Genomic DNA, 16,014 nt, shown 5'->3' with positions numbered 1-16,014 from the left:
CACAGTCAGAGGTTTAGATCCTATTTTGGCTGTCAGAACTTTTTGTGTTAGCTTTGGTTGCTCTGAGCCCGCACTGCCCCACTTTCATATGGTGTTCCACAGGGTACAATTCTGGGGCTTCTGCTAATTTCATTGCATCTGCTGCACCTGGGTTCCATTTTAAGAAACTATTGTACTGCATTTCCTTCCACTGCCATGGTGTGCAAGATATAAAAAAATAATAATAAAAAAAAAAACGGTACGTGTTGTGTAGGAAATAATGAATAAAAATTGAATTTTAAAAACAATCATCCACAAATCAAATGCAGGAACTGTATAACAGTCAACGGACTTTGAATTACAGTAGATGCAGTGCATTATACTGCTTATAAAGTAAAAAAAGAGGATGTCATCTGTTGGCGCTTTTTAATTTTTTTTTATTGGCTGTCGCCAGATGACATCGCTTTTATGCAACACAAAGTTAAAGATATCACAACTCCCACACGACTATTCGGCCTTCCTGCTGTAGTACCGAAATAAGTACATTTAAAATCCACTTCAAAGGCTCATGTAGGGTTGTGCTGTATATTCAAAAGGAAAAGAAAAAGCAAAGCTTTTCATATTTTCGAACGCTGTTGCCGTGGCGATGCACTGTTCTTCTGATTATGATGGTTTAAACATGTGTGAGTACATGACATTTTGCACATAGGTCAGGCCCGGGAGGAAAAAAGTATCGTATCAGTTTTAGTCTCTAAAAAAGAAAAGAAAGAAAAAGTATATCAGTTTTAGTCTTTAAAAAAAAAAAAAAAAATTATAAAGGAAATAATTTTTTTTTCTATTTCGTTAATGACAAAGTTTTTGTTTTTTTCAGTTTTAGATATTTCGTTTTTTTTTTGCTGACTAAAATAGGTATGAGTACATACAGGTATGCATCCCAAGGGATGTCGCGGGCACGTCTAACCCAATAGGAGGCCTCAGGGCAAACCTAAGCCAAGAGATGGCGTGTCGTACGGCTGGCCTCGGAACGTCTCAGGTGTTACCTGTGCTCTGTGCCCACGGCAGAGGCTCCTGGTGATGCCATGTCAGGATGCAGCGGTGGTATTCAGGGCGAGGATCCAATTTCACGTCACAAGATAACTGCAACAAAACCAGTAGAGTAAGACTACCAATGCCATTTCAATTCATTTACTATGCCATTCCTTTCAAGACAAGACAAAAAATGACACCATACCTGGTTAGTTTAAACCAAAAAGTGATGTTGCTCCAACTGTGCTTACCCTGGCTTTGATGATCGTCGGCCTTGGGTCCAAAATACCCTGCATCTTCCTCAAGGCAGGGATGACAAAAAGATTACAGGTGACGACGGCGGATACGGGGTTTCCTAGGACAGAAGGCCGGGTGGAAAGATGGACAGACGGACGTGTGGACAGAGAGGACAGCGAGAGGGGAGATATATGAAGACCAGCTCTTCACAGAAGCGGAGTAAATCAAGTCTTTCTCTCAACTTCACACACTACCTGGGAGGGCAAAAATGAGTTTACGAGCACCGTCAATATCCAGCGTGGCAAAGGTGGTTGGGAGCCTGTGGAGAAACAAAACAAAACATTGATTTATAATTGTCATTCCGCCGCAATTGAACTTTTTCCAGAGCCTGCTGCTTACCCTGGTTTCATGAAGACCCGACCAAAATGGATCTGAGCATGAAGATCTATATCCAGCACCTGCTTAAGGTAGTCCTGTAAATCAACATTTTTTCGTATTATTATTCCCATTAAAAAAAAAAAAGTTTAATCAAAACTGCAGTATTCATTTTCTACCACAAGGTGTCAGTAAAAGACAGTAAAGCAATTCTGAGCAAATTGCCAGCTACCTTCTCTCCCATGGATACTCCGCCTGAGGTGATAATGACATCAGCACGGCTGATGCCTTCATTCAGAGCATTGAGAAGGTCGTCGGGGCTGCGGGATGCACACAAACGCACCATCGGCGGTGTTGAATAGCAAGTCACTGGGGGAAAGCCGAATATGAAAGTGTTGATGTTGAAAGCGACAGATAAACGGAGGCATACTTGTCTCCCACAATGCCCAGATTGATGGTTGGGTAACCATGTTCCTGGATGGTGGCCAGCAGTGTGGAGCGGTTGCTGTCCCTGATCTTCCCGGGATGGAGGTCATCCTCTGGGTTCAGCAGCTACATGAGAAGAAAATCAACAACATGCATTTGCTATATGGTGGTAGCAACAATGGTGGTATAACATTTATTTCAGTGTTTTTAGGGAGGCTGGAACAGATTAATCACATTTAGCTTCATTGGGGAAATAACATTTTTGATAATAGTGTAAGAGTTAAAGTAGAGTAAATTTATTGTTCTCTCAAAATAAATCAAAATACATCCACTACTAACTAAACCCCTGGCAACAAAAGTGAGTACACCCCTGAGGGAAAATGTCCAAAATGAATAGTTAGTCCTTTTGTGTTAAATTAAAATTTTCACTGTTTTATATGAGCTTTGCACGGACTACTTTTTATTGTGTCAAAGTGTCATTTCTTCAGCCTTCCCCAATGAAAAGATATAATTAATTATCTCCGGAAATGTGAGGGGGGTGTACTCACTTTTGTGAGATGATATTGAATTTTTATTTATTTATTTATTTACTTTTTTTTTTTTTTTAAATCATTTTTGTTACACCAGAATGCATTGGATTTATTGGTGTCTATTTGTTTCATTTGGTGTAGTACACAGCAAAGTCGCCCATTTTTAAAAGCCTGCTTCTAAAAAGATCCACCGGCTCACAAGTGAGCAACTTATAAATTGAATTGTCTTCCACTGACTGTTGAATTTAGCGGTCAAAGAAGACAGCGATGACTGTGCATAAACATGAGCACGGCACGCTGCCAACAAAATAACCAGCACACTGTTTTTTGTATTTTTTGTTTTTGCAGCAGAGGCTGTTTCTAAATACAGATGATGCGAATGTATTCTAGTAAGATGGAGGTATAATCCTCCCCTAAATGAAAAACAAATTCATCATCACCTACCTCGTTTCCTGTCGACATGACAGCCACCACAGGGAATTTCTGGACCTCCACCTCCGTGACCCCCACGGTGGCCAGGAGGCCGATCTCGGAGGGGCCCATGTGGGTGCCCTTGGCCAGCACACACTCGCCACGCTTGATGTCATGACCGATAGGCCTGATGGAATAAGACAGAAAGGATTGCAGAATCAAGACTACAAGGGCATGTATGATGGTAGTATTCATGAAAAAATTTATCTAAATATGATTTATTGATGTTGTTGTTGTGGCTTATTCACACAATAGCAGGTTATAAACTGGTGGAAAAACAAATTGTCATGCGTGCCATTTTAAGTTCAAAATTCAATTTTGTCTCTGCTTTCTATAGATGGAAATTAATTTCTCGGAACTAACCTGATGTCCTGGCCTGGCCGAGCCTGGACTAGAATTCGTACTTCCAGCTCCTCGGTGCCCTGAAAGACAAACTGAGTTGACACAGGTACTGTGTTGTAGAACTAATACTATATATGCAGTTTTTTTTTTTTTTTTAATTCGCTCAACTCTACCTATCTATTTGGGGCGGTAAACAACCTCACAATACAATGCACATCAAGATACACTCATATACAGTATATACCCAAATGTTTTCTTCCAATATTAGCAGCACTTCTAGTTTTCCAGCTTTCCATACATTTTTATAAAAACAATCTTATATATTAACCAAATTATATTTTTTATTATGCTGAATGGCAAAAACGTTGTCTACTTGGAATATTAGCTGCGCTTCCGGTTTTCCGCCAGCGCCGAAATTTTAGCACACCCCTAGATTAAAGTAAGAGTGAGGAGAAAAAAGTAAAAACAATACAATTTCTACAATTTCACTGTACTACCATGAGAAAAAACACGCCTGACTGAATGCATATGTCCTTTTCGAGCCAAATATCCACAAACATGACAATAATACAGTGATGATGAATCTGATTTTTACCACAGGTACTAGGAAGTAGTACCTTGCAAAAATCAATAGAACTGCGAAGAGCTGAGTCGACTCTGTTCAGGCTGTGGTTGATATTCCCCTCCACTCGAGTCAGACTTACATCTTCGGACTCGCGGAGGAGCTCGGTGTCTTCCACCTGAACGACGGCGTCGGCCCCGCAGGGGATGGGAGCGCCGGTTGTCACCCTCATCACCTGGCCGGGCATCACGGTGTGGGTGGGCTGCGCGCGGACGCAAGAGGACAAGCAAGAGTACATATTTTCACTTGCTGTCATTCGGAATGTGAATGTGCAACATTGAGTTGCGGCTAATACTCAATGAAAGAAGAAAATATCAAAAAAAAAAAAAAAAAAGAGAGCAATGATGATGACATGTCAAATCGGTAAAATTACCGAATGAACAATACTGAGCTCTGCAGAAAATAATAATAATAATAATAAAAATAAATAAATATCTAGTTTGTTTACAAAAGCTTAAATACTTCCCGAGAGCGATATATTGACATTTTTCGGGCAAGGCTGTAATGGCCCGCGCCGTGTACCTGCTCGCCTGCTTGGGACTCTCCGATGATGAAGCGGTCGCCGGGGCCGTCGGCGGCTAAAAACAGCAAGACAAAAGTATCAATCAAGAGTTGTGTTCTGAGACCGGGCGTGTGGGAGTGTATAATAGAGTTGAGTCATTGTATTTCAGTGGGCTACAGAATGAGCAATCAAGAGAACAGAGAATGTGAGTTGACTAAATTATATATCTTGTCGAACTCTGTAATTTTTTTATTTTTTTTTGTATTGTGTGATCTAACCCGATTGTGGAGTGCCAGATTTTTTTGTATTTTTTATAAATCATGAAATCCAGCCCGAGGTGCGCAGACACAGTTTTGTTCCTTCTCCCGTCACCATCCAAGCACTAAAAATCAGTGCACATGAATGCCCGCGTGGGCCCTCAGGACAGATGCATAAAACACAGAGAAGACCTGTTGTGTACAGTTTCTCATCTCTACCAGCGAGCACTAACAGCAGATGCTTTGTGCAAGAGTTTCTTTTTTTTATAAGGTGCCCCGAGCCAACAAGCTGCTGCCCTGCTCACCGGGTTCGCACATCCCTTGTTGCTCCAAGAGATCTCCTGACACAGAATGTCTATGGGAAACACCTCAAGTGAAGTTTAGGCATACTTTTTAACCCTGGAGAACCCAAGATCCCTTTTCTTCTTTGGAAAATTATAAATTATACATTAAATGACTGCTATAAGTTCACTGAACATCAAAATATATGGTTTTTTTTCAATTTTAACCCTTTTTTTGGAACAGCTCAGAGTTGCTAATTTATCAAAATATATATATATAAAACATACTCCTAGGCATTCTGCAACATGATATGAAATAGATTAACAAACCCCCCCCCCACAATTTTACCATCTGATGGTTTGCTGAGAAGATGTTTTTGTTTGGATTGATTTTTCCAGCTCAACAAAACAGCATGTTGCCAGCCATCTTGTCACCACCACTCTGGCTCATGTAAGTGCAATATTCATCCACTAGATGGCCCCATGCAGGGGTCAGAAGTGGCACTCTGGACTTTTGAAGTTAAATTTGTAAAAAAAAAAAAAAAGGTCTTTGTTATTTGAGTAGCAGAATTTATAGGGGCCAAATTTGATCCCGTGGGTTCTCCAGGGTTAAAGTACATTCGTTTGAATAAAAAAACAAAAAACAAAAAAATTAATAAAAATAAAATAAAATGGAAGTTTGGTTCTTCTTTGATTTGTGTTAACTTATTTTTGGGGGATTATGTGATTGATAAGTGCAAGAGAAGCAGGAATCAACCGCCTTACCTCTCACAGCATAGCCATCCTTGACAGAGGCAGGGAAGGGTGGCAGGTTGTCTTTGGCATAAACGTCCTGAGCTAGGACTCGACCCATACCGTCTGTCAACAACCACGACGAAAAAACACGGCCGTTATTATAATGATGTGATATTACATGCATGCAATATGCATACATACATTACATAACATCATTATTTGATGTTACAGTGACATTTCAGAGGGAAGCAAAGAACGATAGAAAAGGACAAGAAAAGTGGATGGAGGGGGGAAAATAAACTGCCACAAAAATACCAAAAGCTGCTGTGCTGGGCTATATATAGACTGCATCTCAGTTCTCTGAGAGTCTATGCAAATGAGGCTTATAATATGAAGATGTGATACCAATGAAAACATGTACAATACGGACACATGACACCCACAAGCGAGTCATTTACCACACGACGTTTCATCGCTGGGGATTCCCCCCTTTTTCCCTTCAATAGCGCAATTTCAACACCTTTTTTTTTTTAAAGCACGGCATAGACTTGTGAATGTAAAAAAACTGCAGCTCAACAGTTTTTGGAGATGAAGCAGTGAGGTGTGTTGGATCGGATTTCAACAAGCTTTTCAAGTAAGCTTTTTGTTTATCGTTTGAAAGCCGTGACTCAAGGGAAAACGTTTGTTTTGAACAGCATTTGAGAGATGTGCATCATTAGCTACATATTGCATCATCGCACGTAGCGATGTCTTTGCAAAACCGCAAATACAAGCATGCGTGTTTGACCACCTCCGTCACACTCCTGAATCTTTTACCAAAACATTTTGGACAATTCTATACTTTCCCTGTTTAAAACTGTCTCAATGTTAAAATATCCCAAAGGGAAAAAATTACAGTATACTTAACAAGTGTTTCTTGTCATTCTAAAAGGAGTGTGGGCATTAAAAAAAATAAAAATACTCATGTGTATATGGTGAAGAGACACATCAAAAAACACAAATATTCCACTAGCAACACCACGACAACGTCACCAAGCAATCAATTATGTGGCGGAAACTGAAGCTATTATAATCCGTGACACACTCGCACGCACACACTACATCACACAGCATTCCAGCAGGGTTGCCGCTCCAGCTGTTCCCTGTCTAAATATTTCATCTCTCAAATCCCCTCTTCCTCACTGCACTGTCGCCTCACCAGCTGTGCTCCTGCAAATCAAGCGCATACTCCGCTCACTACCTCCTAAAAAAAAATTAAACCCCACTGTATACCTGGTGGGAGAGAGAGAAAAAAAAAAGAGACAATTCTGCTCCAATTGGCCATTGCAGTTTAGTCATGATTACAAAGGTTTAATGGCTTGTCCTTAAGGTGCTGAACTCAATATTGAGAGCAGAGGTGGCAAATCCAGGTCCAGAAAGTAAAAACCCTGCCACAGTTTGGCTTTAACCCCAGGTGCTAGCTAGCTAGCTAGCTCCCTCCCTAGCTAGCTCCCTGGGTGCTTGTTTACCTGCTAGGGAGCTAGCTAGCTAGCACCAGGGGCTAAAGCCAAACTGTGTTTTTACTTTCTGGCTTTAACCCCAGGTGCTAGCTAGGTAGCTCCCTCCCTAGCTAGCTCCCTGGATGCTTGTTTACCTGCTAGGGAGTGAAAGAGGAATAAAATTATTTGTCCTCTTTGCGTGTTCCAAAACTTGAAGACAGATTTAATGTGAGAAAAAATACCTTTGCAAAAATGATTTTATCTAACAGAGATCTCTGGACACTCAAACAGCCTCTAATTCATCACTTAAACAGGTGGGATTCAGAGCGTCGAAATGTGTCTCTTCCGCGTGTAAAATGGCTTCTTATAGTTAAAACCGACCGCCTCTCTTTCATTTGAAGACAAAACATACTCTCTGGGTACTTTTCCATGAGCGATGGCGAAAACAGACTCAGGAGTGCGTGTTCGAAACAGATTCTGTTCTCAAGGACCAAATGTGTTTTCGCACAAAGCGCTGAGAAGGAACTTTTTTAGACTAAATAGTATGTCCCAGCTTAAGGTCAGATTATACCGAAATCAACACCATCTGCTCTGCACAGGACACAAAACATTTCGACAAGGTTAATATAAAGAATTAAAATGTTAATAATGTGTAACAATGGTTAATATATGAAATGAAGAATTAAAAATGTTATAATATCTATCAGGAGCTAGCTAGCTAGCACCAGGGGCTAAAGCCAAACTGTGTTTTTACTTTCTGGCTTTAACCCCAAGTGCTAGCTAGCTAGCTCCCTGGTGCTTGTTTACCTGCTAGGGAGCTAGCTAGCTAGCACCAGGGGCTAAAGCCAAACTGTGTTTTTACTTTCTGGCTTTAACCCCAGGTGCTAGCTAGCTAGCTCCCACCCTAGCTAGCTCCCTGGGTGCTTGTTTACCTGCTAGGGAGCTAGCTAGCTAGCACCAGGGGCTAAAGTCAAACAGGGTTTTTACTTTCTGGACCTGGATTTGCCATGTCTGACTGAGAGGACGTTTACAAATAGAAAATCAACAACAGTGAAGATCGGTTAATTAAAACAAAATCATATAAATCAAACATGCTAATATGTGCTTAAGTACAAGTAAAAAAAAATGCTCCATCAATAGGTGAAGTTCCACTTCCAATCAAAATTGAATAAAAAGTTTTGGTTGTATAGTTGCAAACAAGTAATTCGAACATGGTACAAATAATACAAATAAAATTTGAAAAAAAAAAAAAAATCTTAAGTGGACATAATTATTGTATCCATTCACTATATATATATACAAGGCCTTTTCACACTGCACTTAGCACAGAGCAGTGCATCGCCGCTCAACCCGGTCACTCAGAGTTCACTGTTATTGGAGCAGTGAGCACATTGTTGACACTTTGCCAGGCATAAAAGTCTCCATTAGACAAAAATGGCAACGTTTTCAGGTAAAAGAAAAGTGGACAGTTTGATTTTAGCATCTACTGTATGTTAGTATTGTCCTTTGTAGTCCACTATTTAAATGTGTGCATCTTGTGCAAAGTGCTGCCTCAGCAGAGTGCCCGACTGCGTTTAAAAGCCGTCGTGTGGACTTAGCGTTATCGCCACCCTGAGAGGCGTGACAGCAAACATCCAAGCATGCAGAACAGATAGGAAGGTGGAAAGAAACATTGCACATGACAGAGGTCGTCGACCTTTTTTTAAAATTTTTTTTTAGTCAGCTATTTAAAAAGAAAAATTCTCACCTCTGTAGTTGATAATTTCGGTGCCCAGGACGGCGGTCATCTCCAGCACAGTGATGAAGGCCTTGTCCATGGAGGTGAGGGGGAAAGGGGACATGCGGTGTCTTCGGGCCACCTTGGTAATGTCCACAGCACTGTGACCTGAAAGGAACAACGGTGACATCACTTTTGATCTTTGACCCCCGATACATGCTGAACAAATCAAACAAATATTTGAACATTTACTGGTATCGCAATAAATTACATTGTGGAAAATGAACATTCATTTTAGTAGCTCAATTCAAAAAGGGAAACTCATTTGCACATTACTAAACATACACAGTAATTATTTGATGATACATGATTTTATCTTACAGCTAACCAAATTCCTAAATTCACAAACTCAAGAAATTATAATACTACATAACAATCAATCCAAAATATATTTGGACTTGGGCTGTGTTGATTATATGTGTTTCACTTTTTAAATTGAACCATTGGGATAAATTCCCTTTTCTATGATATTCTGTTTATTTTACACACAGCTGTCAGAACAAAAATAGACACCAAATAATGAATTTTTAGGCCCTTGTCTACATGCAAACTTCATTTCAGGTCTTCCGCAACTTGCGCAACACTCCACCTTCATAAGTGAGTATATATTTACAGTTTTATTATAATTATTATTAGGGGTGTCTGATACCATTTTTGTCAGATAGGTACCAATACTAATACGCAACTCTTGAGTAGTTACCAATACCAAGTACAGATACTAATAGCACTTAGCATAAAATTTCCCTTTAAAAACAATGGCAGACAATTTTAGGGAACGACCTATACAGTATATCCCAATATAGCCTTTTCCCCCTTAAATTGCATGAAATGAATGGCAATTTTCCTATTCTTTTATTTTCCAGTTCTTGATCATAAAACAATCTCAAGAGGGCCGTTGTGAGTAACCGATTACTTGAAATAAGGCCTGGTATCGGTACTTGCCCATCCCTAATTATTATCTAGAATTTTAATTGAATTCACAGTATTTATTGCAGTGTGCTAAAGGAAGCAGTCAGAACAAACTGTTAAGATGTTCACATCTTGAGCTAATTTATTCCATTAGTAAAACTCATTGTGAGATCATCTGTTGCCACAAAAAAAAAAAGTTTTGAGTGACATATTTGGTAAACAAACTGAACACATTTGACTGTTGTCCACTTAAACTAACGAATAAAGATTTAGAGTTTACTAAACTTAAAATAGTACATATTTTAGACTTTGACTTCTTCCAATGTTTTGAAAACAAAACAAATATACACTTTTGAGAAACTGAAAAAATACAATAAACCTTTTAAATTATGTAAAACTTTAATTTTCAGTTAATATACTCAAAAAAGTGATGCAACAGATTACCTCACATTTTTTTGAGTTCTGCTAACTTATTTGTGTTTACAGTGTGGAGGTGCTTGACAGCATCCATGTTTGCCTAATAATATTCCTCTAATGATAGCAAAGGTAAAAAAAGAACAAAGAAGGTGGAACTAATATGTAATCTGCTCTTTCTTCTCTCTCTCTCTCTCTCTCTCTCTCCTCGTTGCCTCCCAGCGACGAATCGGCGCAACGCTTTGATTTGCCTTGACCCATTTTCTTGCCTTTAAACATACACTTACGCTTCCGCAGCACATTCTGCTGCTCAACACGCGGCTTAACAACCTCCTGGCAAAACATCACATAGGCGTGAGACACGCACGCGTAAACGCGGCGTAACAAACCCACAAAATTACGCATTGCTTGTCACAAGTGCAAATAAAAGCCGTGCGGAGAGTACACGCGAGTGAAAAAAAAATATTGAGACCAAAGTCCCTGCAGTGAACATGTTGGACTTGGTTTAAAGAGGAGAGGCTAGAATTCAACATCATTTAAATTGGGAACATCAATTATTAACTCATTTGCTCCCAAAATCGTATAAATATGTTTATTTTAAATATTACCATGGTCCCAAAAATTTATTTACACGTTTTTTTATGCTAGAGCATACGATCATAAGAGATCAGCCAGGGCCATTTTGCAAAAAGCCCCCAGCCCTCCCTCCCACCAGTGTTTTAAACAGATTAGTACATAAACTTGATGAAACTTAGATATATATATTCTAATGCTAATTGTTGCAAAACGGAAAAGACAGAAATATATTTATTTTAAATATATATATAAATATATGATTTTTCCTGATGAAAGAAGATACTGTAATCTTTCTTTTGGTAGGTTCCATGTTTTTATAGCAATAGAACTGAATATTCTGTGGGCCTTGCAAAATCAGTCAAAATCCAATAAAACAGCCGGGAGCGAAGGGGGTTGCTTCAGTGAAAATGGCTGGGAGTGGATGAGTTAAAGGGGAAGTCAACGTTAAACATTTTTTGACAATAATATGTTATATGTGACCTTACTAGTCTAAACATGACTAGTATATATGTAATAATATGAGTTGAAGACGTCATCTTCAGTCAACAGCAGGTGGCAAAATGGCCGCCTTCTGATATTGAAAAAAAACTGCTGGATTTTGCTGCTTAACTCATATTCCACTAACACAATATTAACCAGAATACCATATTTAGTAGGGCTGCATAGAACATATTATTTTTATTTATTTTTTGGGGGTTGACTTCCTTTTTAAGATTTATACTATTATACGTGTTATTACATTTATTTTCTGTTCTGTTCTGTATTCAACTTTCGAGAGAACAGTCCATGTAGACACACAAATGAGTGACGGCGACTCTGAAGCGGAAACATTGGCACTCACTTGATCTTAGGATATTCTCTTTGCTGCTGCATCGCGACTGCACCTAGAGATTGAGGGGGGGGGGGGGGGTATGCGGGAGAGAGACATAGAGGACACAAGGAGAGAGAGAGAGATAGAGAGAGAGCAGTGGAAATTGGAGATAAACAGCGCTGCTATTTTGACACGCTTGAGGTGACAAAAGTCACAATACACTACGCCCTTCGTCCTGCCTGTTGGGAGATTGCAGCATCTCCATCATCATCATCATCGCATGCTTACTGACATCATCTCTCTAATATTATTGCGCTCATGACATGTGACAACAAACACTCTCATATGGACAGAGGCAGCAACATACGTGGATGACAGTCAATGCAAGTGTGCTACAGTGTGACATCAAAATGTTTGGTTCGAGGCCGCGCGATTTTGCTCCACAATGATGGGGAGGAGAGCAGTGTTGCTTGCAACTTTTTGTTGGCTTTCAGCTTCTCATTCTAGTTGATTGTAATTAAAAGTAGCAACTTAGCAGTAGTAGCTACGGAAGCCTGGAACTGACAATTTGGAATAAACAATTTTGACTTGAGCTATGTTGTTCGAACATATTGCTAATACATAGGCTAAATGCTAAAAACAATACCGGTAAAAAAAAAAAGTTCCATCATGCAAATGAATATTGACTTGTGCGTGGGAAATTGTTGCATTATGGGAAAAAATTATACGTGTAGCATTTGGCCTGCATTTTACCAATAAGTTCTGAGCCACTTTACCAATACGTTCGAACGACTTTATCAACATGTTCGAACGACTTTACTAAGACTTTACCAACATTTACCTATTATGCAAGCAATTAAGTGATTAGAAAAAAACGAGGAAGAGTGTGTGCAGTGGATCAAAAAATGTTGAAGACGTCTTCATAACATTAAATGTCAAAAGAATTAACACATAACCTGGTGCTCTTCAAATTTGGCGGGGAAATTTTGTTAATAAAAAAGCCTTTTGTGTTCAGCAATTAATTAAGATTAATCAAAATTCTAAAATGTGATTAATCGGATGTTTGACAGCTCTACTAAAAACACACCTGCGAGACATTTAACAGTTAAATTCCTTTTTAACGGGTTCATCCTATCGCTATGACAACCGTGTGATTTGACAAGCACATGGCCCAAGCAATTGAAAAAAAAATGGAAGAAAATAAAAAGAAGAAATGGGACGGGACCCATGACTTCAAAACTGGCCACCCTACTGTAACATTCTTGTGATACAAAATCATACCAAAACATTTGTAGAATATAGAATGCTGATATGGCTCAAAAAGCTACAATAAATGATAATCTAGATTTAATAATTTTATAATTTTAGATTTTTGTACAAAATGAGTCATGTAGGAAACTTACTTACCGATATTAGTATTTCTTTGAATATGTTTAACTGTCATCCTCCACTTGGACTCTACTTCTCTGCTTAACACAGATTTTTTCACTCATGCAAACCCTCCCTGGAGTGACATCGACTGAATGAGTCAGACAGTGAAGTGCGTGATGCATTTTTGTTCAACTCAACAACCCTTTACCTCTCCTCCCCTCCCTCACCGCCATCAAACTGGGCACCAAACAGCCAAGGTGAGTGGGCGGGCGGGAGGATGGCTGGCATGAGGAATGAGAGGTCATGGATAGACGCCGACAACCGTCGGACTGGTCGGGTGACGGGATGAGCGTGACGTGGCCCTGCAGCCCGTTTAGTAAAAATAAATAAAGGGACACAAACAGGAAGCACAGACTGGACAGACTTGGGCTAAACTACAAGAGCCGAGACATTGCGGCAAGAAGTGAAAAAAAGGGGGATAAACAAAGACTACTAGAGCGGCCTGATGGCAACTACTTGACAGACATCCAACACACCAGACATTGCTAGTGAGAGCAGACTCATGTCAACCGCGGAGACAGATGGACGAAGCCAACAAAGAGACAGACAGACAAGACTGTGCATGGCTAGAAAAGAAGTAACAGACAGAATGAGAACGAGGAGGAGCGGGAGGAGGAGGGTTGGTGCGGGAAAACAGAAGGAAAACAAAAGAAAGAGAGAGAGAAAGAGTAAAAAAAAAAAGGGGCAGGGACACAGAGCGGGGCGTTTGTTTTGCGCGCTCCTCGCAGGAGGGTGAGGCAAAGGGCAGCGGGGCGGGTGGGGGCGGGATAGTTACTCGAGAGCTGAAGGTCCTCCTGCGATCATCTTTAAGCCCCTCCAACCTACACTGGAGCTAGTGGAGATAAAGCATCGAATCACAGGCATCAGTGCATCTGTCCCGGCAAACCGCAACACCACACACAGACACACCTGACTGACACACAGACGGACGGACGGACGGACGGACAGGCGGACGGGACAACCCTAGAGCAGGAGCAACAGAGTTGAAGGAGTTAAGGTAGGGGGGAAAAAGGAGGAAGAGGAGCAGGCTGGACTGGGTGGCTTGACTGCAAAGCAAATTTTGACGAGATTCTAGACAAGCTAAAACTAGGTCTAAGTTGTGGTGCCTGTTAAGCAATTATAATTTACATGAAAAAAAAGCTAAATATATATATATATATGTATATATGTATGGCTAAGACATTGCCCTCTAAACAGTATTTTTCTGTGTTTGATGAATTAATTAGCTTTTGAATGAAACTATTTAAATAAAGTTTTCCATGATTATTTCATTTATTGAGATGCACCCCTAAGAGTTATTCAGATTCAAATAATGTCAACTCAAAAGAACGTGATACCCTTACATCATTCTTATTTTACAGTATCTGATTGAAATTAGAGAGGTAGAATTTTTAGCCGAAGGTGAAGTATTGTGACCAACAATCTTAATTTGACGTGACATCATATTAATATTGAAATAAAACTGGTGGTCAATGCTGCGAATGCACTAATTCAAACCTGAGTTGGATCAATAACGTACTTTACCCAAAAGTACTTTTAAAGTACTTTTTTAAGTTATTGTAATACACAACTTTTCGAGGTTATGAACAGTCACACGGCACAAGAAAATGCTCATACGCTGCCATATTATTATTATTATTATTATTATTATTATTATTTTAATACTTTATATTTATGGCATAGAAGTGTTTTTAATGTGACCCATGTGACACATATTTACTGTAATTCTGCCTTTACTACTACACAATGTTATGACTTTTTGACAAATTTGGGTCATCACTTGGGCTAGAACTAATGATTTTTTTTGATAATTGATAATAATCTGTCGATTATTTTGATGATGAATTGCATTTAAAAAAAAGAAGCTTTAATTTCAATCTGTTTTATTCAAAAACAGATTAAAAAAATTAAAAAAAAAAAGATTCATTTACTGGTTTGGTCAGTAAGCTGTCACAAAATCGGCTAAAATATTGATCATTCCTTTCCAAAATTAAAACACAAGTTTGTAAAAGTCTTATTTTGATTCAACACAATGCTAAAAAAATATTCACTGTCAAGAGGCTGAAATATGGAGGATTTGGACAATTGTAGGTCTCTAAACAATTCATCGATTATCAAAACTAATTATCAATTCATTTTAAGACATTTTTCAAGTCACACCAGCACAGCTCATAAAGCGTGAGGAGACGAGGAATGAAAAGAAGATTTGGGGGGAGCTAAAAACAGAAAAAGCCACACACAGATCAAATTTGCAGACACGTAAAAGAAGCGTGTGTGAAAAACGAACGGTCGTCAGACTGGCTGTGAGATCTGCACTAGCAAGCGACTTCATACGTCCCTGCATGATTTCAGAAAAGTCAATCCTGGAGCTCGACTCCGCCCGGCAAGAAACCTCAGTGCGCGTGTGATGTGATGAAACAAACAAAAAGACCACAAAGACTCCACCATCAGAGTCATGAAAAGGCGAAGACAGTTTGCGTATGCCGATGAACACAATGGTTGGATATCGTTGTGAGACGGTGATGCTGGATGTCAAATTTCCCCACAACAACTGCTATACACCTTCAATAAAGTGTCAGAATAGACAGTGGAGATGCAAATGTGAACACACGCACACATCATGCACACAAAAAAACAGTTAACAAGTGAGCTAAAACACGATTTAACGCTCGATTTATATACGAGCGTGCGGGATTTGATTGAGGCAACGCTCGGGTCCTTCGCGCCGTATTCACAGGAGCGTGTTTGGAATGCGCAACACGCACGCACGCACGCACGCAAACACTAATCCCTCAACATGCCAACCTCAATCGTTGCTGCAGGACGCGAAGAGCC

At 39.7% G+C, this 16,014-nt stretch overlaps 1 protein-coding gene across 17 annotated transcripts in view; it reads right to left on the bottom strand.

Annotated features, from left to right (window-relative positions):
* gphnb (gephyrin b) overlaps positions 1-16,014 on the bottom strand; it is a 90,446-nt gene that overhangs the window by 1,551 nt on the left and 72,881 nt on the right. For 6 of the 17 annotated variants that reach the window (XM_077552312.1, XM_077552309.1, XM_077552307.1 and 3 more), the window contains 14 exons: positions 13,955-14,011; positions 11,779-11,821; positions 9,009-9,146; positions 5,814-5,906; positions 4,531-4,586; positions 4,004-4,210; positions 3,408-3,466; positions 3,018-3,171; positions 2,048-2,169; positions 1,850-1,937; positions 1,642-1,715; positions 1,494-1,561; positions 1,257-1,360; positions 1,020-1,116 (listed from right to left, as the gene is read on the bottom strand). In XM_077552312.1, the coding sequence (XP_077408438.1) occupies positions 1,020-1,116; positions 1,257-1,360; positions 1,494-1,561; positions 1,642-1,715; positions 1,850-1,937; positions 2,048-2,169; positions 3,018-3,171; positions 3,408-3,466; positions 4,004-4,210; positions 4,531-4,586; positions 5,814-5,906; positions 9,009-9,146; positions 11,779-11,821; positions 13,955-14,011 (1,360 nt within the window). The remainder of the gene's footprint in view (positions 1-1,019; positions 1,117-1,256; positions 1,361-1,493; positions 1,562-1,641; positions 1,716-1,849; positions 1,938-2,047; positions 2,170-3,017; positions 3,172-3,407; positions 3,467-4,003; positions 4,211-4,530; positions 4,587-5,813; positions 5,907-9,008; positions 9,147-11,778; positions 11,822-13,954; positions 14,012-16,014) is intronic. The other 11 variants (XM_077552308.1, XM_077552314.1, XM_077552319.1 and 8 more) reach the window with 5 other exon arrangements.

Source organism: Vanacampus margaritifer, chromosome 19 (assembly GCF_051991255.1).
Source record: "Vanacampus margaritifer isolate UIUO_Vmar chromosome 19, RoL_Vmar_1.0, whole genome shotgun sequence".
Taxonomy (NCBI): domain Eukaryota; kingdom Metazoa; phylum Chordata; class Actinopteri; order Syngnathiformes; family Syngnathidae; genus Vanacampus; species Vanacampus margaritifer.
This window is presented reverse-complemented; position numbering and strand designations above follow the sequence as displayed.